Here is a 24,696-nt window from a genome sequence, read left to right on the forward strand (position 1 = left end):
GTTATTCATTTTCCTGGTCCCTTATTTAAGTTTTCTAGATTCCTGCTATGAGTGAGACCATCCGGTATTTTTCTTTTTCTTTTTGGCTTATTTCGCTGAGCATGATCCCTTCCAGCGCCATCCATGTTGCTGCAAATTGCATGTGTTTATCTTTTTTGAATGCCAGACAGCATTTTTTTTAAACTGAATTAGTTGCCAAAATCTAAAAATTGAGAGACAGCAAGAAAAAAAATACTGTTTCTTCGCTACAAAAAAAAAAGACACAAAAGAAAGAAAATACGATTTCTTCACTACAAAAAAAAAAAAAAAAAAAAAAAAGACACAGGAAGGATTTCCTGAGAAGAGCATTACTGAACAAGAACAAAGGCAGAAAAATTAAATATGAAAATTCTAAGAACAGCAATAAATCTAACATGAATGGAGTGTTAGAAAGATTATACATGAATCTTTAAGGTGAGGAAGCAACTAAAGGACCCCTAGACCTGGCGAACTCAAACAATCAGTGCAATATTCCATGAAAAGGATGACTCCTAAATTTAGCCAGTATTGATGAGGACATGATAGAAAAGGGGAAGGTTAGGGAGATGACAGGACATGAAATATTTTATTTAAAGACTGAATAACCAAATATAGAGAGAAAGTGAGTGTGGGTAACTCCCAGGTTTCTGGTTTAAGTGACTGAAGAACTAGAAAAAGCATTCTACATGGAGAAAGAAGTAGGCAGGGATTTGAGATAAAGAAAGTTAGCTGAAGCCTAAAAACCACTTTCTTCATTCACAATGTGAAAGTTTCTCCTTCTCTTTGCATACCCCATTCTAAGCTCCTTTCTTAGCCCACATTCTCACTGCAGTTCCAGACTCTCAGAGTGAAAGAACACAATAGTGTTTACCAGAAAGGAGAGGGAAATAGTGTGGGTAAATTGGGTAAAGGTATGGTGATGGATGAAAAGCAGACTTACGGTGATGAGCATAAATGCAATATATGCAGATGTGGATAGTGGAGAGGTAGCTAGATAGGCAAGAAGGGGGTGTGTGTGTCTATGTGTGTATGTGTGTGTTCTGGGTATGTGTGTTCTGTGTACCTGGAACCTATATAATAAACCAATGTTACTTTGATTTTTAAAAAGTTGGGTGCACTGCAATCAAAAGGAAATTTTTTATAAAGCAAATTTCTGAAGCCCATCCTAGACACATCAACTCAAAGTTGTCTCTGTATTTGAACTTCCCCACTACAGGCAGTGATCTTCCAAAACGATGTCGTCTTTAGTTATTCCTTAAAAAATGGTGAGATTTTCACACCAGTGAGAATGGCACATATTAAACAAACTAGCAACAACAAATGTTGGCGAGGATGTAAAGAGAAAGGAACTCTCCTGCACTGTTGGTGGGAGTGCAAACTGGTCCAACCACTATGGAGAGCTGTGTGGAGATTCCTCAACCTACTAAAGATAGAGCCTCCATATGATCCAGCAATCCCACTCCTAGGTATTTACCCAAAGGACACAGAAACATTAATTCCAAAGAGCACCTGCACCCCTATGTTTATAGCAGCACAATTTACAATAGCTAAGCTTTGGAAACAACCCAAATGCCCAAAAATAGATGACTGGATCAAGAAGATGTGGTACATATACACCATGGAATATTACTCAGCATTCAAAAAAGATAAGCACATGCAATTTGCAGCAACATGGGTGGAGCTAGAAGGGATCATGCTCAGCGAAATAAGCCAGAAAGAAAAAGAAAAATACCGGATGGTCTCACTCATAGCAGGAATCTAGAAAACCTAAATATGGACCAGGAAAAAGAATAACTATAAAAAAGAAAAAAATCAAAATCAACAAACAACTATGAACCAGTGACACTCTTGGGGGGGGGGGAGGGATTGGGGTCAAAATGGGGTTGCAATTGTATGGAGAATATAAAAATAAAAAATAATAATAATAAATGATAAATGTTAAAAAAAATAGCTGATATAAAATATTTTCTAATAAACGATTGCTCCGGAAAAAAAATTGGTGAGATTTTCATACTGTCTTCAGAACAATGCCCAAGAGCTTGAATACCTATTATTTTATCATTAGCTTCTCATCCTCTTTCCATCCATTGCCTCTACCCTCAATCTTTTTAATTCCTCTAAAAGGCTTGGCTTTACTTAGCTATAGGTTTAGTACAATTTGATCAGTTCCCAAATCCCCTTGGCTCAACCCAAAACCCTGTGCCCATCCTTCTTATCTCTGCTAATGCATCACTTCCTTTGTGAACCATTCCCTGATCCCATGCCCAATTATTAATATTTTCCCTATTCTATTACTTAAAATCGAATGTTGTGCTATAATTGCTAGTTTATCGGCCTCTTATATACTCCCAACACATAGCACAGTGCTTGACATATAGTAAGCATTGAATAATGAAAGGTGAAGGAATTTCTGGGTGATGATGCCCTTAATGTCACAAGTCTACACTGTCCCTCAAAGGAACTCAAAAGTCTGCAGGACCCATGAGGTTCCTCTCCAATTATGTTGAACAAAGCAAACACATAAACCCTTTCCATTTTAATGGCTTCACTAATATTAATTTTAAAATAAGCAGAATTTATGGGAAAGTTAGAAAGGTACAACAAATCCAAGTTATAACAGGAGATTATAAACTCAAAGCCTTTGTCTATAGACTTAGGCTTCCTTTTATTCTTCAGATGTTTTCCTTAGTTACATATTCCCCAATGCTTTCTGAATGACCACCTGTAGTTTTCTCAGACATTTCAAAACTGAAATCTACAAAACTGAAATCATCTTCCTGTTTCTGGTATCTCAGAATACTGTTACCCAAACACAATTCTGCTGCAGGCAAAAGCCAAAAATTATATTAAAAATTCTGGATTTAGATACCTAAAACTTTAACCCAAAATCCAGGCAACTCTAACTCCTTCTCCACTCCTTCCTAAGCATCACAACTTCCTCATATCCCACTTGAATTATGGTGACAGCCCTCTAACAAAGTTCACTCTGCAGTTTCATTTCCCTTCAATCCCTCCTTCACAAGCTGCCTATACGTAAGTTTCATCCTAAGACATAAATCTAATCACATTCTAAAAACCACAACTCCTATAAGAGCCTCCAGAATGTGAGACAATGATTTAAACTGACTCTGACTTCATGAAAAATCACATGGAACATTTTTTCACATGTTAAGAGTTATTTGTAAGACTCTATGAAATTGACAGTAAGTATTGCAAACATATGGTTTCAATATAGAACAAATAGCACAAATTGGATATGTTAGGATGTAAATTTGGTCCATAGATTCTGACATAACTTATGAGGCTACCTATAGTAGAAAGACCAATTCTATAGTAGTATAACCACACATTCTCCAGCATGTAGGAGGCCTAAGGTTAATACTATTTTAAATTGATTCTCAACTCATTTGTTCACTACCAAGTTCTTAACACATACTAGGTATTAAAAATGTAACAATATGCCAAGAAACGTCTTGTCCTCCAGGGTTTCTAATTCTATGTTGAAGTTTGAGGCCTGTGCACCAAGAAAACACAAAATCCCCCCAAAAAACCCTCATTTCCACTCCTCTTGATTCTCTTATTTACTTACCTCTAAAAAACCCCTCCATTTTCTCCTTCTTTGAGATGTTCTTTATTAATGAATTTGCCCCCATTACAGCAGCCTGAATTAAAATCATCTCAATTGTCTTGCGTACATTATCTTCCACACTAGAGACATTCAATTAACAATACAAACCGGCAAATATACAATAAATTTGATGGCTTATTTACTACAACAAAGAAACTATAGGAAAGGAGAACAGAAAACACTGAATGGGAAGGATATATTTTGAACAGGATGGTCAAGAAAAGCTTTACTGAAAAGGTGTATCTGAGCACCAAATTGAATGGGTGAGAGTATCACGCAGGTAAGTGAAGAGTGCTCGGGAACAAAGGAATAGCAGGTACAAACTTGGAACTAAACTGCATCTCGGAGAAACAGCAAGGAGTTTTCTGTAGGAGGAGAGGAGTACCCTAGCAGGATAACAGGAAGATAAGCAGACAGAGAGATAACAGAGTGGGGTTCAATCAGACTGCGACTTCAGCATTTTACTCTGAAACTTAAAATCACAGGAGAATTTTCAGGGAAGAAAAAGAAAGCCCACCGCAGTGGCCATACCGAGAGAGCACTCTGGGACAGCAAAGGCAGAAGGAGGAAGACCGTTTATTTGCAACTTCAATAATCCAGGTGAAGATGATGGTGGTTTGATCAGGGTGGGAACAGAAGAAACAGTAAGCGGGCAGATTTTACATGTAGTTTGAAGATACAGCCAACAGAACATAAGGTATAAGTGATGACTCCTGACCTACAGAATAGACTTGCCATTGAGAAAGCAGTCTTCAAAAGCAGGAGATTAAGAAAGGAAAACTGATAAACTGGATTAGGCATATTAGATTTGAGATAGCAATTATCACAGTCAAATGGAAATGTCAAGTAGACAGCTGTCAAGTAGGGAAGAGCTGGGCTAAAGATGCATTTTATAGCTGTCGAAACTCATAACAGGACAACATATTAATTTTACCTCATAAACTACAACTGGAGTGAACGTTACCTGATATGATGGTGCCCCTCATCATTCCTGAGTAGCTACATTTTACTATGGAAAAGGTAAGGTTTCTATCACCATATCTTCTAGAATTAGACATGATGAATAGGGGCATTATTCTCCTACACGTCTATAATTCCGTGTAAGCCAACCAATGAGCTGCCAGCAAAGGCCCCAAAAGTGCTGCTGTACTTTAAAAGTAATCAAAGATGACAGCGAGTCTCTATCATGAGCCTATTTCTACAATACTTTTCAAAGGTTCTGGAACTTTTATCTCCCCAAAAGGATATGAAAAATTAAAACATTTCATTTTAAAGAGACCTCTAAGATCATCTTCTCCAAAAACAATTTCATAGAAATATTTTAAATGAGGCTATCTTGATCAGGAATCATAAACATTATATTCAACTCGTTCAACATGTATTTATTGAACATGTACCAAGAACTATTCCTAGAGCTTATATTCCAGAAAGGGAGTACAAAACAAGCAGAATATGTAGCAAACCAGTTGGTGGCAAGTACTGTGAAGAAAAATAAGCAAGAAGGGGAAAAACAATACAGGAAGTGGAGGGATGGAAACTAGAATTTTAAAGTTAGAGAAGCTCTGGGACCAACATATGAGGGTACTTATTCCTCCACCTCGCCAACATAGTAACAATCATCTTTAATTTCTCATCATTTCCTAGGGGTGGGGCAGGAATGTCCTTATTTTAATTTGTATTTCCTACATGATTTATGAGAGCTACATATCTTTTCCTTTGTTTATTGACTATCATTTCCTTTCCTATTGAAATATTTACCTTCCTATTGGGTTGTATTCATCAGTTTGCAGAAGTTCTTTGTAAACCGGGTCATGAATGAATTCATTCTTATGCCTACTGCAAATATTTTTTTCTAGCATTTTTCAACTTTTTAAAACTATCTTCTGAGATATTTTTAAATTTTAGACAGTGAAGTATAGAGGATGGAGAATAAGGTGTCCTTTATAATGGTCTCACTCATAGCATCTATATTTTATGCCCTCCTTTAGAAAGTCTTCTATTCCCAGGATTATAAAATTATTCTCCTATATCTTTTACTAATATGTTTCTAGACTTTAGCTATTTATGACTATGGAATCTTGTTCCCTTTTAATGGGAGGTAGAAATTATTCTGATTATTTACTATCCCCTATTTTTCCTATGATTTTAAAATGCCACACTTTGTGATATACATTTATGAATTAGTTTCTGTTGACTCCATTCTGCTCCACTGAACTATATTCCTGCACCACTATGTTATTTTAATTACTATGGTACTTATTTTCTACAGTTTCATTTTCAACTCTTCCCTTGGTCCCTCTGTAAAGACACAATACCACTTACAGAGAGGGCCTCACTGGTGGCACAAAGGGTTAAGATCCATCTATGAAGCTATCCACAGCCACTGCAGCACAAGTTCGACTCACGAGTTCCCTGGCCAGGGAGCTACCCACATGGCGCAGCGGACCTCTCCTGACTCACCCGCTGCTCCCCTCAGCAATGTATTTCAGTCAGTCTGCCTGTTCTGTTGCCCACTCTGTCTCTGGTGAATTCTCTCACCCCCCCCCCCAACCTGTGGCCTGTACCCCTGTTCTTTGGGAAAAAAAAAAACACATAGATGCAAAGATGAAATTGATTGCAGGTTACACCTTATTCTAACTGCTAGAATTTTTTTTTCCATTCACAAGTCTCCCTCCTCACCTTGAGAGTAAGTATTCTGTACAGTGACATCTAACTTCTTGGGGTGACATTCAAAAACTTCCACTATCTAGTCTATCTACTTTAGCTCTCCTCCTGAACAATCTCATCTGGTCAGAGTGATCTACCTGCTGTGTGTCTTCTGAACACAGAAGGGACAGACTACTTCCATATCTTCATTCACTCAAGTCATACTTTTTGGAATGCTTCCTTCCTTCCTTCTTTCTTTCTGATTTCTATATTTAAGGATCAGCCATCATCCACGAGGGTTTCCCAGGTCCCTATTTCTGACATACTGATCCATCTCTCCTTCTTCTGAATCTACAGGCTTTACTTCTTAGCATAATTTCTGTACTTTTTTGTATAACTTGCCTAATAGTAGCTTATTACTTTTATCCTTGAGTTATTTCAGTAATTAATAGTTCAAAGCTTTGATAAAATGATCCCTAATTTTATTATTGCATTTAAAATGGCATAAAAATTGTAATTATGTTCTACTGTTCAGAAGCCATAATCTTTCGTTCTGTTTTATCTATATGCAAGCATTTACTCAGATCAGATACTACAGGATCAGAAATAGTGGTAAGTTCCAGGCCAAATGTCAAATTCTAGTTCTACCCCCTAAATATGTCTCTGTTAAACTGCTAAAATTATGAATATTTTTAAATCCCGCCTACTTTCAAAAGGGTCTTAGGGCCATTAAAATCACTAACCAACACAATGAAGGGACTGAAGTTAAACCATTATTATCTACCAATTTCACCCTCAGCTAGGTTTGGGCTGAAGTTGTTCGCTCTTCAGCTTCCTACTTGCTCTTGACAAACACCGCTTTCCTGCCTGCCTGTGTCTGTGCACGGCATAGGCATTTCTTTTCTTAAACTTATGCCTTTCAAAAATGCAGCTCTTCTTTCAAAATGAAGCACTTATCTTTTAAGACAGCTCATCTGTGTGTATGTCTCTCTTTCCTTTTTTTCCCCTTTCCTCAATAAACTTCCTTTGTGCTGATGAATGGGAATGTCTGAATTCTTTCTCAGAGGGACAAAAGAACCCCACACACCAAACCCCATAACTGAACCCTAATATCAAGGAAGGAACATTTTTTTCAAGCCCAATGCTATCTTATCTCAGGGGTTTGACCTAGGTTATTGTACCCCTCCTCTAGAAGGACCACTTACCAATGCTTAATGGAATCTATTAAGCTGCTGCAGCTGGTGGTTCTATCACCTCATCTTGCATTCAGCAGATAAAGCCAAGTCAGTACACCTCCCCACCTCCAAGTTTCACTCCCTGAGGTTTCAGTTACACGTCCCCAGTCAACCAAAGTCTCAAAATGTAACATAAAGGTATTTTGTGAGAGAGACCACATTCATATAACTTTCATTACAGTATATTATTATAAGTGTTCTATTTTATTATTAGTTATTACTGTTTATCTCTTACTGTGCCTAATTTACATGTTAAATTGTGTCACAGATATATACATATAGAAAAAAGTTATACATACATAGTATGCGTATATGTATATATGTGTGCATGTGTGTTAATATATGTGTGTGTATATACATATACATGGGTCAATACTACCCACAGGTTTTAGGCATCCACTGGGGATATTGGAACAGATCCCCCAGGCATAAGGAAGATTCCTGGACCCTGTTTTTATTAGGAGCACAGCTTTCTTGATATAATATTGAAGATTATCCCAAGGTAGTATTAAAGATAGTGAAGTCTGGTTCAGATCTATCCAAAGGTACTTATTCTCTTCAATTGTACAGTAGTTCCCTTAAACTCACTACCAATCTAAACTTTGCGCATTGAGATGCCAGTGAATGACTTAAACAAGTCACATACAAAAGAGAGCCCTACTGAATTCATTATCCATGTGCAACTGTTAGTAAAGAACACAGTTCACTACATTTTCAATTACCTTCTTCAAAAGAATTATTAGAATTTTTTTTTTCTTTTTTATGTTACCAACTGTCTTCACTCATTGCAAAGGGAAGTGGATGGGATGGAGATAAGACAGCTTGGTCTCCTGGGGGTGTTCCAAAGGCTTTAGTAGTGGTTCTCAAAAGTGTAGAAATTTCTTTCTTATTTTAGTGTTAGAACAACTGAGCTTATCTTCAGCAGATGGCTTAGGTAATTGAAGAGTGTTCCCTCTTAATACCTAACCTTAGTTAGAATACAGGACCTCACAGCATATATTTTTGTGTAGAATAGTTCTATTCTTGGTTCCACTTTATATAATTCCTACCTCTGTGTTTGTTCTTTCTCACTTTTCTCTTCTATTTTTGTTGCCTTTCTGCATTTTATATCCCTCTTTTACCTACCTCTACTAGTTACTTCACTCTTTCTGGCAACAAGATAAATTCATTCACTCATTTCCTTCAACAAATATTATTGAGCACCAACTATAAAACACTGTTCCAAACCCTTTCATTTTAATTATTAATACTTCAAGGATCAAGACAGATTGTAAGGTTTTGGCAACTTGCAAGGTGAGAGGTAAAAAATGCAGATTAGACAAAACAAACAGGGCCTCCCTGGTGGCGCAGGAGTTAGGACGAAACCTGTAAAGCTGTCCGCAGCCACTGCAGTGCAAGTTCCATCCCTGGCCAGGGAGCTACCCACATGATGCAGCAGATCTCTCCTGACTAGCCTGCTGCTCCCCTCAGCAGTGTATTTCAGTCAATCTGCCTGTTCTGTTCCCCACTCTGTCTCTGGTTCTTGTATGCATATATCTTAAAAAAAAAAAAAAAAAGACAAAACAAACAGAAGAAAGACCAAAGAGTATTTATAATTTAATCTAAATTAGGCACATGAAGATTCATAACAGTAACTAATAAAATAGAAAAATGTACCTTAATGAAAGTGTAATGAGGAGCATTTACAAAAATAAAAAAGTATGGGCAACAAAGTCTTCCTCAATAGTGAAAAACAGTCTCTATCTGCAGCAAATATGATTTATATACACCAGAAATATATCCTTCCAAAAATCTTACATAAGCATTGGGACCATGAGTATTCTTTTTTTTTTTTAACTTAACTGCTTAAAAACTTTTTTAATGTTTTAAAATTTGAATGATAGTATATATTATTATACATATCATAGTCCAATTTCTCTATTAAAGTTTTTATCACAGGGCTAAGATGCAGCGCTGTGAAGCTATCCTCAGCCACTGCAGCACAAGTTCAATCCCCAGCCAGGGAGCTAACCCACATGGTGCAGCAGACCTCTCTTGTCTTGCCCGCTGCTCCCCTCAGCAGTGTATTTCAGTAGATCTGCCAGTTCTGCTCCCCACTCTGTCTCTGGTCAATCCTCTCACCCCCCCTGCACCTCTGGCCTGTACCCCACTTCTTGTATGCATAAAAAAATCTTTTTTAAAAATTATGAAGTTTTTATCACCATGAAAAAAAAGCGATGCAAGGAAAAAGTTGCCAAAGGCTTTTACTGTCAAGTCAGCATCTAAGTCAGTCACTATCACTATGCTTTATGGTAATTTGACACAAATTCACATTTTAGAGAGTGTACTGATATAAATACTTCTGGACTCAATGATGAGATTTAAGAGATTTTTCAATCCTGTTCATTGTGAGAGGGAAGAAGCTTCCACTTGCAGTTCCTTTTTGCAAATAGTCTAATCTAAGAGTCAGTTTATACACACACACACACCCCCCACACACACACACTTTAAACCACCTACAAAGTAGACTTTATTACAGTTCCCAAACTCTGGCAATAAGTAAACATAGTTTAGAAGTGCCTTAGTACCACTAGGCCTTTGTGCTGTGGGAAACAAAAGTTCCACCTCTTGGGAAGCTGATTCCAAGGTTTATTGGGTCAACCTATATTTGAGAAATTATTCATGTATGGCACTTTAATTGGTATAGCAGATAAATCTTGTACCACATTTTGACCAAGCAAAGTCCAAGTTTAAGTTTCTTTCCAAACAACACCAAAGGACAAAAGATTTGATGGGCAATTCTGAATATAGAATTAAGTGCTGGCTGCCATTCTGGACATTCCAAACACAGCACAAAAGCTTACTACTTGTTGGTGTGGAAGGTGGACAAGGGAGAGATCCAGAAAAATAAGGGTAACTTTCCCATAAAATGCCTTTTTAAAAAAAAAGATTTATTTATGTATTTTATTCAAGAACCGGGGTATAGGCCAGATGCACAGGAGGGTGAGAGGATTCACCAGAGACAGAGCAGGGAACAAAACAGGCAGACTGATGAAATACACTGCTGAGGGGAGCAGCGGGCGAGACAGGAGAGGTCTGCCGCGCCTTGTGGGACCCTCACTGGCCGGGATAGAGCCAGCGCTGCAGAGGCTGCAGACAGCTTCACAGCACTGCGCTCAACAGCCTATGCCACCAGGGGAGGTCCTAAAATACTTTTAATTAAAGAAAAAAAAAAATTTCATTGGTCTCCATCTCCCACCTCCCAAAGGAGAAAAATAAGTGTTTGCAAAGTTGCATCATTTGGCCCTCTTTAAACTTGGTAAATTTGATGTTGTAAAAGTATTTTGGATCTTTGTTTCCTTTGTGAAAGATTAGCATTATTAATAAAGCTTAAGATGACTTTAAGACCACCTGGTAAAAATATGGCTTAAAGATTTAAATATTCAAACTGACTACAGAAGGACTCAAAAAAAAAAAAAAAAAGGAAACTAGCATTATAATCCTGGAGTAATGAAGATCTTTTAGTAAACTTTACACAAAATCCAGAAATTGCCAAGAAAATATTTTACTATATAAAAGACATAAACTTGTTTGCCAAAACTCACTATAAGTATGAATGATATGCATGGCACATATCTGTGACATCCAAGACAGAGTTTTCAAAACTAAACCAATAAGAAAATATTTTTTAAATGAATAGAAAATTTAGCAAGGAACATGAATAAACAATTTATAGAAGATATAAAAATGGCTGATAAACAGGAAATTATTTTTAACCTCACTACCAAAGATATACAAAGAGAAACAAGAATATTTTAATGCCTAACCACTGATGAATAAAGATTAAACAGCTCAATAAATTAGAAAATACGGGAAAATAGGTACTAAAGTGGAAATATATATTGTTATTATCCTGAGTCATTTTGTAACAACTATGAAAATATTACAGATACCCTGTGACTTACTAATTTCATTTTATGTCCCATCCATTTCATTTCAAGGTAGCTATCTGATAGAAATACTCTTCAACGTGAAAATATATATGCATATGTCTAAGAATGGTTGATGAAATAATTTTTATATTATAAAATTAGAAAGTAAAAATGTCAACCAACAGTAAATGTATTAAATGTATATTATCTATACATTTTACTATGATATAGTAAAATATCATAAAATGTATAAATGTAATTAACTCAGTCAATAAAAAAGCAAAATACATCAACATGTCTTGACATGCGATGATATTAGTACTATATTAAGTGAAAAATGCAAATTGGAATACAACATGTACATAAAACCCTATTTACATTAATCTACATGCAATGTATTAAAATTTTAAAGAGCAGCTTTGAAATCTAAAAAATTAATACTACATATGTGTCTGCCAAATTTTCAATGAACATTTATTATTTTTATATTCAGCAGGAAAAAAATCAACATTTTTTAAAATTAAGAAACCCAATTTTAAATAAATGACTCATACAAATCCAATCTTCTAGATGACCAGTTTTTCCAAAGCAATTTAAAAGACTTACCATCTAAGATATCAGAAGTTTATTGTGGAAAACTGACACTAGAGAAGACAGCATAACACAGGCTGGCTCTTGAGTACACAGCACAGTAAAAACAGCATCAAGACTGGTCCTATGGCTGTCCTACCTCTTGAATATTCATCATGTAGAGGGATTCAAACATAAACCATAGGCAGTAAACAGAATCTCCTAGTTCTAAAGGAGTGGAATTTCACTTTAAACACACTGAAAGCTACCACTAAAGATAGCTATAAGGGGGAAAAAAATGGAAGAGTAGTAACATACCACTTTTTCCATGCCCTGAAACAGAGGCAGCAATATCGTTACATACAGCAAATTAACCTTTTGATCTAGAACAAATTTTGCAGAAGTGAGTCAATACATACTTTACAAGTTTCCTTCTATGATGTAACATCCCTCAAATTAGGAAACAAAAGGAACTATTAGCATATTTGAATACAGAAGTATGCCCTTTTTGCCTCAATCTAAAAGAAGCCACACCTTCAATAAAAAATTTGAAATAAACAATACAAATTCAAAATGCTGGGGGGAAATTAAAATATCTCTTAGTATGGAAATACTCCTTTTGCCAGGTATTCTCATTCTAAGAAAAAAAACCTGACTTTCTAGAATTGCTAAATCTTAATTTTGGAATAGCCCATAAGCCAATAAATATAATGTGTACACTTCAGTAGGCTTCATACAGCCCTCACTGGCGCACTATAAACCCCTGGTTGCTTCCCCTTTTATAGATAATAAAACTCCTGAATTCTGGCTCTGTCTTCTTTAATTCTCAAACTTTTAAATTAGTTTTACTTGTCAAAAATATACTATTCATATATCTACCTTTTTTATTTTAACTACTCTTCACAATAGAGTAATTAGCCCCAATATTTCACAACTGTCTCTTACTTCTTGGGGGGGAAGGGGTAGGGGAAGGGCAGGAGGAGGAAGCTAGTAAAGTGGAAAACAAAGAGATTCTGTACATTTTCATTGTTTTCCAGTTTTTAAACTTAGCATTCCTTATTACAGAACAAATAATTAGATAAACATCCACTATTAATTTCTAGCTTTAACAGTAGATAAAGTGTTGGTATAAAAATGTTATCTAACAATCACAAAAGCAGTCATTACCAAGCCATGATACAGCTATTTCTTTACTTTTACTTTCATCTACTTATATTTTCTGGCTAAAAAAAAGAAACAACAGGTTTTCAATGGAGTCATTTATGCCAAGTCCCATCAAAACTTAATACCTAACACCTAACAGCAGTTTCAGTCTCTCCCAAAACTGAAGTTTTAAAGCAACTTAACTGGAATGTTGAGGTCAAGGGTAATGAAGTAATCTGCATAAGATGCCCCCTGCTTTATCCAGAAAGTTGGGTTTTGTTTGTTTGTTTGTTTGTCAGAGAGGATGAATGATAATCTTTCTCTTCTTTTGCTAATAACCTTGTCTTTCTAACTATGAAAATTTTCAATTTGTACCACACCTTTCTTCTTGATAGATAGGATGCTGCCTGTTTGGACAATCATTTGTTAAGTCTACTAGGTCTCTTAATTTACTCAGTTGAATTTTTTTTTTTTAAACAATTCTCAGACCTCAGAAGTTTCTAAGACTTTTACTAACATGTCAGTCTAACTTGAAGTTAGTCTCAAGGATTAGATGCTATAAAAGGCAGTTGATTTTCCCAGAAGGTGTATAAACTCTAAGCTATTTCTTCTGAAGAAAGTCCAGTGCTTACAAAAGCAACGTATCACTTGGAGGATGTAAGGTATTATATCCAGTGTAATCTCACGATTCATGACATCAACTTAAAACATCACTTTAGAACATTAAAAACAAGTGGTGATGTACATCTGAGGAAATGTGAACATATGCCCCTGAATCATTAGACAGTGCCAATGTTACCTCAACTTAAAAAATTAATCTAGAGACCAAGAAAATAAAATATTTACTTTGAAAAATTTAAAAACATCCACACCCTACTGTTAAGGTCAACAGATGGTCTTCCTTATGCTTTAGATGTACAATTAAAACAAACAACAAAACCAAAATTAAAAACCCGAACATAAGAGTACATGCAGTTTCAGCATCTCTAATGTAGTACAGTTCCAAGCCACAGTCAAGAAAGGGCCAGGTTTCCCTCAACCTAGAAAAAGTCAAAAATCTCTACCAAAAATTAAGTGAAGATCCCATTTTTCATCTCTCAAACTACTCAGTCAAAACACATTAAGACACTATACTTCAAACATACAATTTGCTTTATGTAAATATTATTTATGCAAGCCAACAATACTTGACGAGGTAAATCACTCTGCCACTTACAAAGTGGTCTCATTTTCACTTTTGATTTGATCTTCACAAATCCCACAAGAATTAGGGCAACTGGCTATTACAATGTACAAATGGAAACAACAGAGGCTCCTAAGTTAATAGTTGCTCAACATCATTAAACATTCTGACTCCAATTCATTTTACATTTCATCATCCCAGCAAGATGATCCAGAAGGTTTTAGGGTAATGATTTATGGACAGGAGCTAAAGAAAAATCAGATTTAACTTTCCACAATAACAGAAGGAAACTTTTAACTCACCTAACTTTTTTCCTAATACTTCTTTCAGAAAATCCTACATGTCCCTGAGCAAGTTTTCACACATTAAATGTCCTGAAAAAATTTATAATTTGCAATTCTCCCCACATTATAAAGCTAAATTTCATCTTAGATCTCAAGTTGAGAATTTTTTTTTTTCAATTCTATCTGATGCAATACATTGGGCATGACCTTATGACCTTTGAAACTAACTCATATATTTTTTAATTGTTTTAATTTAGACAAAACTGCATTACTGCCAGGAAGAAAATTTTGAAAATGTAAGTTATCACTTATAATATGGCAATTTCCTCACCTTAACCACACACAAACACAAAAACAATTCAGTGTCTAGTAGTTCTGCTTTGTTAGATGAGTCTGCATTTTCAGTTTTAAAATACCCAGGGCTTAACATGCTTTGCTTGAGTCCATTATTCTTTACATGTGCAAAAATTTCTACTTCTGTGATCTTAGCAGTTCATACCAAATTCTTACTCTTTAACCTAAATAAGTATACAATTACACAACCTAGACAACAGTGCTATGGAACATATGAGTAAGACAAGCAAATGAATTATGAATCTTTCTTCTGTCCTGAAACTGCCCCCAAATATCTAATGAAATACTGAGCCAACACAGTACACGAAATATATAAATTTAAAACACAGTAAATACTGAAAAGAAATTGAAATTTGGGGAGAGGAGCAAAGTTACAAAGACAACCTGAGAAAACACTGTAACCTCACAGAGCTTCAGAGTGGGTATTTTATTAAAAGGTAACACATCTGGACTAAAGGTAAGTCCCAATTTTCCAAGACTGCTAAGTGCAAAAATGCATAGAACACTGGCATAGAATAACAATGCAGCCTTTCTTGAGGAGAGAAAACAAAATGTGGGCTAAATATGCTACTTTCCCACCCTTATACATCATATGCATAATCAAAACAAAATCCGTAACAAAAATGAACATAATCCAAAACATAAGACATAGAAGACACAGGGATTCAATGCAAATTAAGTTTGAAACACTTCACTTTATAATTGCTTAACAGCTTTATTTCCATTGGCAAATGTTTACAAATAAAAAATTTTAAATCTGTATCACTTTCCATTAGTAAGCCCATCTTTCGTCTTGTGGAGTTAATAGGAATAATGAAGCACTATCTTAACTGAAGAAAGGCTAAATATTTTTGCTTGGTTTTACAGTACAAAGAGAAAAAATATATATCAAAAATAAGATGAGATGTACAAATGGTACCAATTATTATGTTTTTTTCTCAGCCCAACTATGCTTTTCTTTTCCCTTTCCCACAAATACCTTACATTTGTCATTTATATCATCTGTGGATGAGGTAATGGGCTATACCATATGTTTGATGTCGCTAGCTTGCTTTTTTAAAACAATATTTAAAGAGTCTATATAACTGGAATTGCTGCACCTGTATCCTTTATAAAAATTAAATGTCTTCTATAGAAAATCTGAATAAAATCTCCAAAAGTATAAAAAAGCATTTCTAGTTACACCATCTAATCACTTTTATAATTGTAACTATCCTCTGAATCTTATTTCTACTCGAATATATAATCACTTCTAGCTCTATAGTTTAAAAATCGGCTTGCAAGATTTCCTATACCGTTTTCATTTTAAAATTTGTATTTTCCATACCCTTTAACATTACAGGAAGCATGTTACTAGCTTTTTAAATTAGAATCCCATTCTTCGGGTAAAAACTTTAAAAAATTATGCATTAAAATATATCCTTTTGGTGGCGTGGTAACCTACATCTAAATAGGTGTGAGTCTGTACCTCCAAATCAAATAGTGTCATAAACCAACATTACTTCAATAACAAGACCATTAAAACAAAAGTTTCAAAATAATTAAATAAAACCTCACTTTACCCCTTCCACTTCAAGAACAGAGCTCAGCAAGGAATAATAAACCATTTACACTGGCGTGCAAGATGCGATAAATATCCCCCTGAGATGTAAGGGGCCTAATAAGATTCACAAGCTACAGTCGAAGACAAGATACTTGCATTTCCAGCACTATCTAGGGGATGTGACCCTCCTGGAGGAGGCACATCTTCAATTTGCAGTACTAAAGGAGTTACCTACTGAAGCTACAAGGGCATCCAACATTCCGGTTTTTTTTAATAAAGTTAGTGGGGAGCAGTGCAAATTACACCCAGTCAACGAAGCACCTCCACTTAATTGGCTGAGGGCGTTAAAACTGGCTCTCCCCACGGCCAGCAGCTGGATTCATCAGGCAGAGACAAACACCGCCCGCGCAGAACGCGCTGTTTGGGCAGCTGCCGCCGGGGACCCCGAAGACCCCCGTGCCGGGGCCGAGGGAGCAGGAGCGAGGCAGGGAAGGGGCTCGGGTCATTGCTAGCATGGAGTAACTCGCAGAAACCTCCGCTGCGTTTTAAATAAAAAATAAACGTATCGTTTCTATCCCTGGCATCCCGGACCTCAAACGTCACCGAATCTTATGGGCCGGCTGCACCCCGGCGGGAGGACGCGCGCGCCACAGCCTACCATATGGGGCGCCCCGTCCTCAGCCCAGGGACGCCCTCCCCTCACCCCGGCCCGGCGGGGGCGGCAGGGTCCCCCGGGCGGCCGGCGCCCCCACACCCCTGGGGTCTGCGGGCGGGGCCGGGGGACGGCGGGACCAAGGGGGCCGCGACTCGCGCTCCCCCGAGCCCCCCCCCGCGCGCCCGCACCCTCCAGCCGCGGGGGGTCAGTCGCCCCCCGGCTCAGGGACCCCGCGACCGCCCCCGCTGGGCAGCGGCGTCCCGAGTCCCGGCCAGGGCCCGGACCTGTAGCCGCGACTCCGCTCCCGGGACCCGAACCCGCCCCAAGCCGTACCTGGCGGGGCAGCGCCACCTCCGCCCGGCCGCGCGAGCTGTCGCGGTGGCGCCGGTCGCAGCTCCCGGCGCAGTGACGCCTCTCATAAAAACAACAACCTGCTCGCGGGCGTCCGCAAGCCGGGAGGCGGCGGCCGGCGGGGCGCCGCGGGGCATGCCGGGACTCGCAGTCCTTGCGGCGCCTCAGACCCGGCGGCGGCGGCAGGAAGAACTACGACTCCCGAGGCGGCGCGCGGCCCGCCGCCCGAGGCTGGAGGAAGCGGGGGCCCGGCCGCCGCGAGCCTCACAACATCCGGGCCCCGGCGCTGGAGCGGCGCCGCGGCCGGTTGCCATGGAGACGGGCAGCTACAACTCCGTGAATGGCTTCGCGGTTTCACCCCGTGAAATTTCAACCCGAGGGCTACTCCCTGGATTAGGTGGATTCGTGTATACACATTGATTCAGCCGACGGTTCACCTTCGCTTTGCTGCTTTGACTGGCTGTGGTGGAAAAAAAAAAAAAAAAGAAAGAAAAAGAAAAAGGGGACGCCTCCCTGGGAGCTCGCCAGCCTTAATTGCCATTCGCTGCAAGAAAAAGACTACGTTTACCGAAAAAATAAACAAGGAAGAGATCAAGAATGACCGACTGTGACTGGGTGGGTGTGGACAGAAGATGGATGTTTTTGCATGCTGGTATTCTTTGCTATAAATTTGGGGTACCTCTTTCTCCCATCCACCCCATCCCCAAAACCACCTCTCTTTGGTTACACAGATGTAGAATGTGCATGCCTTAACCCAGAATTGCCACAGAGGAGATAAAGATGTTTTGGGAGTGGTCTGCAGCTCACAACCCACTGCAAGCTGCGGTGGTGGCTTTCAGCTAGAAAAACGTACCTTGTTAAATGTACATTTATTTACATTTATTTACCTTGTTTAAAAAAAAGAATACGCGCTAAATAAGGATATGGTAGATTTTATACTTAGTGTTGACGGAAACAGTAGAAAGTTAAGGTTAATTCTCTGTCTCCCAATTGTGACCAAAAAAGATAAATAACAATACTATTAAGAATAGTGGGCCTGAACAGAGACAAAAGAGTGACTAAAAATTGGACATTATTGGTTTTCGTGTTGCTGTATTTAACATCAACTATAACAATGTTGTAGAGCAACCCCGATACAAAGAAGAAGGGGGAAAAAAGAAGAAAAAGGATTTCTTGATCTTATAATTACAGTTTCTGTAATGGACATTTTTATTATTGTAGGGCTTGTCTTTATTTTTGAAAAAATATGTGAGATTATACCAAAGGACTTTGAATTCAAAGTCAAAGTGGCCTGGCTTTCTCTAATTCTAGGACAACCCGAAAATTAGTAAGAAAGTTAATGCCATTTCTAGTTTTAATTCTAGAAGACACTTTCGTGGGCTAATTTTTAGACTTAATTTTAAAATATTTACAATTTCGTTAACCTTTTTATCCTTGAGTAAATAACAGTTATTGACCCAATTTGTAAGCCTGGCAAGGAATTTTAAATAACCTTTCATATAAAGATATTAGGCTTATGTTTTGTTTTGTTAAAAAATCTGCAGTGGGGGCCAATAAGCTTATAAAAGAGTTATGGGTATTTTGTTTCTAAGTCCAGGAACACTTGTGAATTATTGTAAGTCTAAAACGTTCAGGCAGACATTAACTTGCCATTGTGTAGTACAAATTCTACCAACAAAATTTATCAGCTAATTTGTCATCTTTTTTAACTAGATTGGTTTTCTGTACTACATTTTGGTCAAAGCCAATGAGAATTTTAGATCCAGTGGTAGAGGGTGATTTGATAAGAGGATCCTATAAGATTGAGTTTAACCTAGGCAACCTGATTGAGTGTCCAAAAAGTAAAGTAAGTTGGTCCTTTTTTTCACAAGTCAAAGTACAGTCACCTTCCACCTCAGAAGCCTACCCTCAGATGAGAAAACTTAGATATTTTGAGAAAAACTGACCTATAAAGATACAACTGGATTCTAGCAACTGATTATTATCTAATATTTATGCTCTTAATGTTTAAAACAAGTTAAAAGAAAGTTAAATACTAACATTTACAGATTCTAACTCAAGATTTCAAAACAAATACATTCCTGACATTAGGAATTTCATCTTTGCTGAGACATTGGGTAAACCAGGAACTCAGTTGAGCTGAGTTGTGCTAAAAAGGAACCTAACTAATCTGGCCCAAATTTGAAATTCAAAAAAGTCTTTGTCCTTCCTAAATCCAATCCTACTGATCTGTAAACATTTTTATCTCCATTTTAGAGTTGCTGAAAACAAGATTATATTCTTGCTAGTCTAAAAGATTTAAAATTCTGGAAGGTTCTCAGCTTCAGGGGTCATAAGAATCTACTATAGGGTATTCAAAGAAAAAGATCTTCAGTGCATATGAAAAATCTTTTCTATTCAATCTTAAAAAGTCAGAGTCACAGTGAGTTTACTTTAATATAAGGTAATTTCTGATCTATAAGGACTTAGATCTTCACTATTTTGGAAGTTGCCAAGATTTTGGTTTGGGTTTCTAACTATCAAAACTTTGCCTAACAGCAGACCTTTTGCCCACCTGTGACTATGCTGGTGTTTCTCTTCACTGACCTCCCTTTGCAAGGCAGCAGAGGTACTCTCCTCCCAAAGCTGCCCACCTGTAACTATATAGAGCTCTCCTTTAGCAAACCTGTCTTTTTCAAGGACAGCTCTTTCTGTCCATTTGTGTCTATGCAATTGTCCTTTATTTTTCTCTCCCTTTTTATAATAAACCTGCCCTTTTCGATGTAACTAAAAAAAAACATCTTTTTGCCTAAATGGACATCACAGAGTAAATTTTTATTAAGGGCCTTATCATGAGTAAATATGTGCTTTCCAAATGACTGAAAATCACTTCATCTCCTATTACTACATTTGAAAAGCCCTGGTATGTGAATCCTCAGATTAGAAAACAGAACCATCTAATTCATCTCCTTTATTTTGTATTTATAGACAAGGAAATTGAATCCTTGTAAAATACAAACAGGTTTCCCAGTTAGTCAGCATAGCATGTTCTTTCATAATCCAAGCAGGTGTCATCTGTCATTATTATCAGTTTCTATTACCCTCTTTTTCTCCAAATCCTACACTCCTTAGCCTGCTCCCCAAAGTCCTCTTTAACTACTGACCACAGTTTAGCCACATCTTTCATAAAAAGTATGTAACTCAGTACTCACAGTGAGATCCATGCATTAGCAGCATAAGTATGGCCTGATCACCTAGGAACTTGTTACACATGCAGAATCTTGATGTCACAGACCTGACTCAAATCTGCATTTTAATCAGATTCCTGGGTATTTCATATGCACATAAAAAAAGTAGAAAGCACTGCACTAGAGAACAACACTACCATGGAGAAAGGCCTTCAGGTTTCAGCTACCTTTTCAGTGTTATTAAATAGCTGACTACTACTGTAACAGGGTGGTCTCTAACACTACCAAGATTTTTTTATTTCTAATTAGTGAGGTCAAAGGTGGTACATGTATATATCTCTTCAAAAGAGTGATTTTCATTTCTTTCAAATATATACATAGGCTTCTGTGTCATATGGTATTTCTCTTTTCAATTTTTTGAGGAAACTTCCCTTTAAAAAAAAATGGAGTCAAACCCCACTACACTTAATACCTAACCAATGGCAGTTTCAACTTCTCCCAAAATTGTAATCTTCCCAAATCAGCACTAGTGAAATAATCTGCATGATAAGAACTTCTTGCCCTTGAGACAAGGTATCTTTGCCTGCAGTAATCTTTTTTTCTTTTCTTAATAACCTTGTCCTAACCTCTTTCTAACTGTAAAAACCTTGGGGGAAGGGAGGAGGAATAAGAAAAATAAATAAAACCTTCCAATTTGTACAAGCTGCTTGCAGAGTCTTTCTACTTGCTTGGTGGGATGCAGCAAGATTTATGAATAAAACTAATTAGATCTCTAAATTTATTCTGATGAATTTTTTTAAGCTTTGTACTATTTTCCATATTGGCTGTTTTAATATTGCACAAAGGTACCCTTTTTTCCATACCCTCACCAGCACTTATTATCTTCTCTGAATATATTTTTGATAACAACTGTTCAAACTTGAGTGATTTGATTTGCAGTTCCTTGAGCACCTTCCCAAGTACCTGAAGGTCACCTGCATGTCTTTGGAAAAATGTCTATTCAATTTTTAATCAAAATTGTATGAGATTCTGCTATTGAGTTAAATAAACTCATTGGATATTTAAAAAAAAATTAACCCCTTATCAGATACATGGTTTGCAAACATTTGCTCCTGTTTCATAGGTTGTCTCTTTATTCTGTTGGTAGTTTCTTTTACTCTACAGGAACTTCTCCATTTAATGTAGTCCCAATTGTTTATTACTGCTTTTGTTACTTGTGTTTTTGGTGTCACATCCAGAAAATAGTTGCCAAGACCAATATCAAGGAGCTATTTTCCTGTGTTATATTTTTTTTTCCCTTAGGAGGTTTGCAATTTCAGGTATTACATTTAAGCTTTCAATTCACTTTAAATTAATTTTTGTGAGTGGTGTGAGATGAGAGATTAGGAAAGCAATTTAGGTTATTTTCAGAATTTTATAATTGAGACTGATTTGATGTGTTTATGTTTTAACAGGACAAGAAAAATACTTCAGCTTCAAACTCAGACACAGAGATGAAATCTGAGCAAACGCCTCCTTGTGTAAACCCTGGCAATCCTGTGTTTTCATGTATGTTGGACCCAAAGACACTCAGTACGGCTACCTCACTATCCAAACCAAAGATGATTATGTATAAAACCAATTCAAGTAATTATGGTGAATTTTTACCTATGCCACAGTTCTTTCCCTGCAATTATACTCCAAAGGAACAAATATTTTCAAGCCATATCAGAGCCACTGGATTATATCAAAATAACACTCTAAATACTGCACCTGACAGAAGCAGAACCCTTGATTTTCCCAATTTCCAGCACACTCTATGAAAATATATCCCTTTGTACATTTAAGAGAAAATATAGCCATGAAAATGAGCTTTAAATATCTAAGGCTATAGTACCTAATTTGGAAAATAAAAGGATTTGATTTAATTTAAGAAAAAAAACACCTTTAAGAAATAAAGTATTTCAACTGACAATTGAATGACTTCTTAAAATGTGTTCAAAATAGCAGAATAAAAGGTTTCTTTAGCACATCTTAGCTTTATTTAGTACATGTACTCCAAAACATTCAAAATGCCTTCATGAACTAAGTGGCTACCTCGTATATTTATCAAGACAAAGGAACATAGGTGCTGAATTAAACGGAAATTCTGACCAGTAATTTCCCACTTCTCATTTATTTTACCTAATGTCTTAGAACTTGGGGGAATGTTAGGAACAAGTTCTCTTTTCCACTGCTAGTCTGGTGTAGGAGAGAAATTATGATTGATTCATTCATTAGCAAATATTTGTTTAACACCTGCTTATAGCAGGCACTATACCATACAAATGAAACACGGAAATAAAAGACAGTGTCTTTCATTGTTTCAATGAATAACATTTGGGGACAAATATTTGGAGACTAAGCAACATGCTATTAAACAACTATTGGATCAATAGGAAATTAAAGGAGACACTTCTAAAAACCTGGAGACAAAAGAAAACAAAGAAGTTACCAGAACCGGCAGGATGCAACAAATGTAGTACTAAAATAGAAGTTTATGGAAGGGAAGAAATATAAAAGTTAGAGCAGAAATAAACAAAATAGTGACTTTTAAAAGCAATACAAAAGATCAATGAAAAGCAACAGCTGGTTCTTTGAAAATATAAACAAAATAGACTGTGGTGGAGTAGTTCGGGTATCGTAGTGGTGAGTGTGATCTGGTAATAAACATCTGAATCATATATGGTACTGTAAACCTGTTAGGGGGAAAGGATGTCCTGAGCTAATCCCATACAGGCTTTGTGGACTCCACCCCCACTCCAGACTAAAGCCATCAGGACATTGGGAAAGACAAATCCCATCACCAAAGGGAGGGTGGCTGGGACCTAAGGGTGGAGTTAAGCAGCCAGGTTGGGTATAAAAACCAAACACGTGGGCCTTGGGGGGCTCGCTATCGCTCGCCTCCCTGCTTCACGGCTCCTGGCTGGCAGCCAGCTCTCAGGGTGCCATTTTGGGATTCCTGATGGGCGGATCGGGTAGGACTCATTTAAAACTTTGTCTCCTACTTTTCTCCCTGAGCTGTGCATTTCCTCTTTTCCCCTTCCCTTGTAAATAAACCTTTTATTAACCTTTCGCGTGTGCCTGTGTTGTAGAGCAGCCCGGATACAAAACGGGGTGCCTGACTGTGGGTCCTCACCCGCGCGCTTCTGCCAACTTTCAAAGAAGAATAAATACCTATTCATTTTAAACTTTCTTGAAAAATTGAAAAGTAGAGAAAATTTCAAACACATTCTTTAAAATCAATATTCCCTAATTCTGAAACCAGAAATGGATATTACAAGAAAAGAAAACCACAGACCAATATCTCTGATAAACATAGATACAAATATCTAAGCAAAAATAGTAGCAAACTAAATTTAACATACACTGTGATCAAGTGGGATTTATTTCAGGGATTCAGAGAATGTTTAGAATATGTAAATCAATTAATGTTATGTACCACATCAAGAAAGGACAAAAATGACCATCTCAACAGAAGCAGAAAAACTCTTGACAAGATTCAAAATCCTTTTATGGTAAAAACCCTCAACATAATGAATATTAAAGGAATAAACTTCAACATAATAAAGGCCATATTTGACATACCTATACTCAACAACATACTCAATGGTGAACAACTGAAAACTTTTCCTTAAGATCAGGAACAAGTTAAGGGTGTCCACTCATACAATTACTATACAATATAGTACTGGAAGTTCTAGTCAGAGCAATTAGATAAGAAAAGTAAATAAAATCTATCTTATCCAAATTATAAAGGAAGAAGTAAAACTATTACAATTTTCAGAAGACATAATGATATTTAATACATAGTATATCTCAAAGATTCCACTAAAAATATTAGAAATAATATGAATATGATAAAGTGGTATGTTACAAAATATGCACAAATTTGTTGTGTCTCTATATGTAAAGAATGAATGAGGGGCCTCCCTGGTGGCGCAAGGGGTTAAGACGCAACCTATGAAGCAATCCGCAACCTCTGCAGCA

The 24,696-nt window shown here is 37.1% G+C and overlaps 1 protein-coding gene across 1 annotated transcript; it reads left to right on the forward strand.

Moving 5' to 3' along the window:
- Positions 1-17,417: 17,417 nt before the first annotated feature.
- PIERCE2 (piercer of microtubule wall 2) lies at positions 17,418-22,490 on the forward strand (the record flags this gene model as incomplete). Its single annotated transcript, XM_084240001.1, has 2 exons — positions 17,418-18,136; positions 22,143-22,490. Exons 1-2 carry the CDS (start codon positions 18,119-18,121, stop codon positions 22,488-22,490), a joined length of 366 nt encoding a protein of 121 aa, XP_084096127.1. The 5' UTR covers positions 17,418-18,118.
- Between the last annotated feature and the right edge of the window lie 2,206 nt (positions 22,491-24,696).

Source organism: Talpa europaea (genome assembly GCF_964194135.1).
Source record: "Talpa europaea genome assembly, chromosome: 8".
Lineage (NCBI taxonomy): Eukaryota > Metazoa > Chordata > Mammalia > Eulipotyphla > Talpidae > Talpa > Talpa europaea.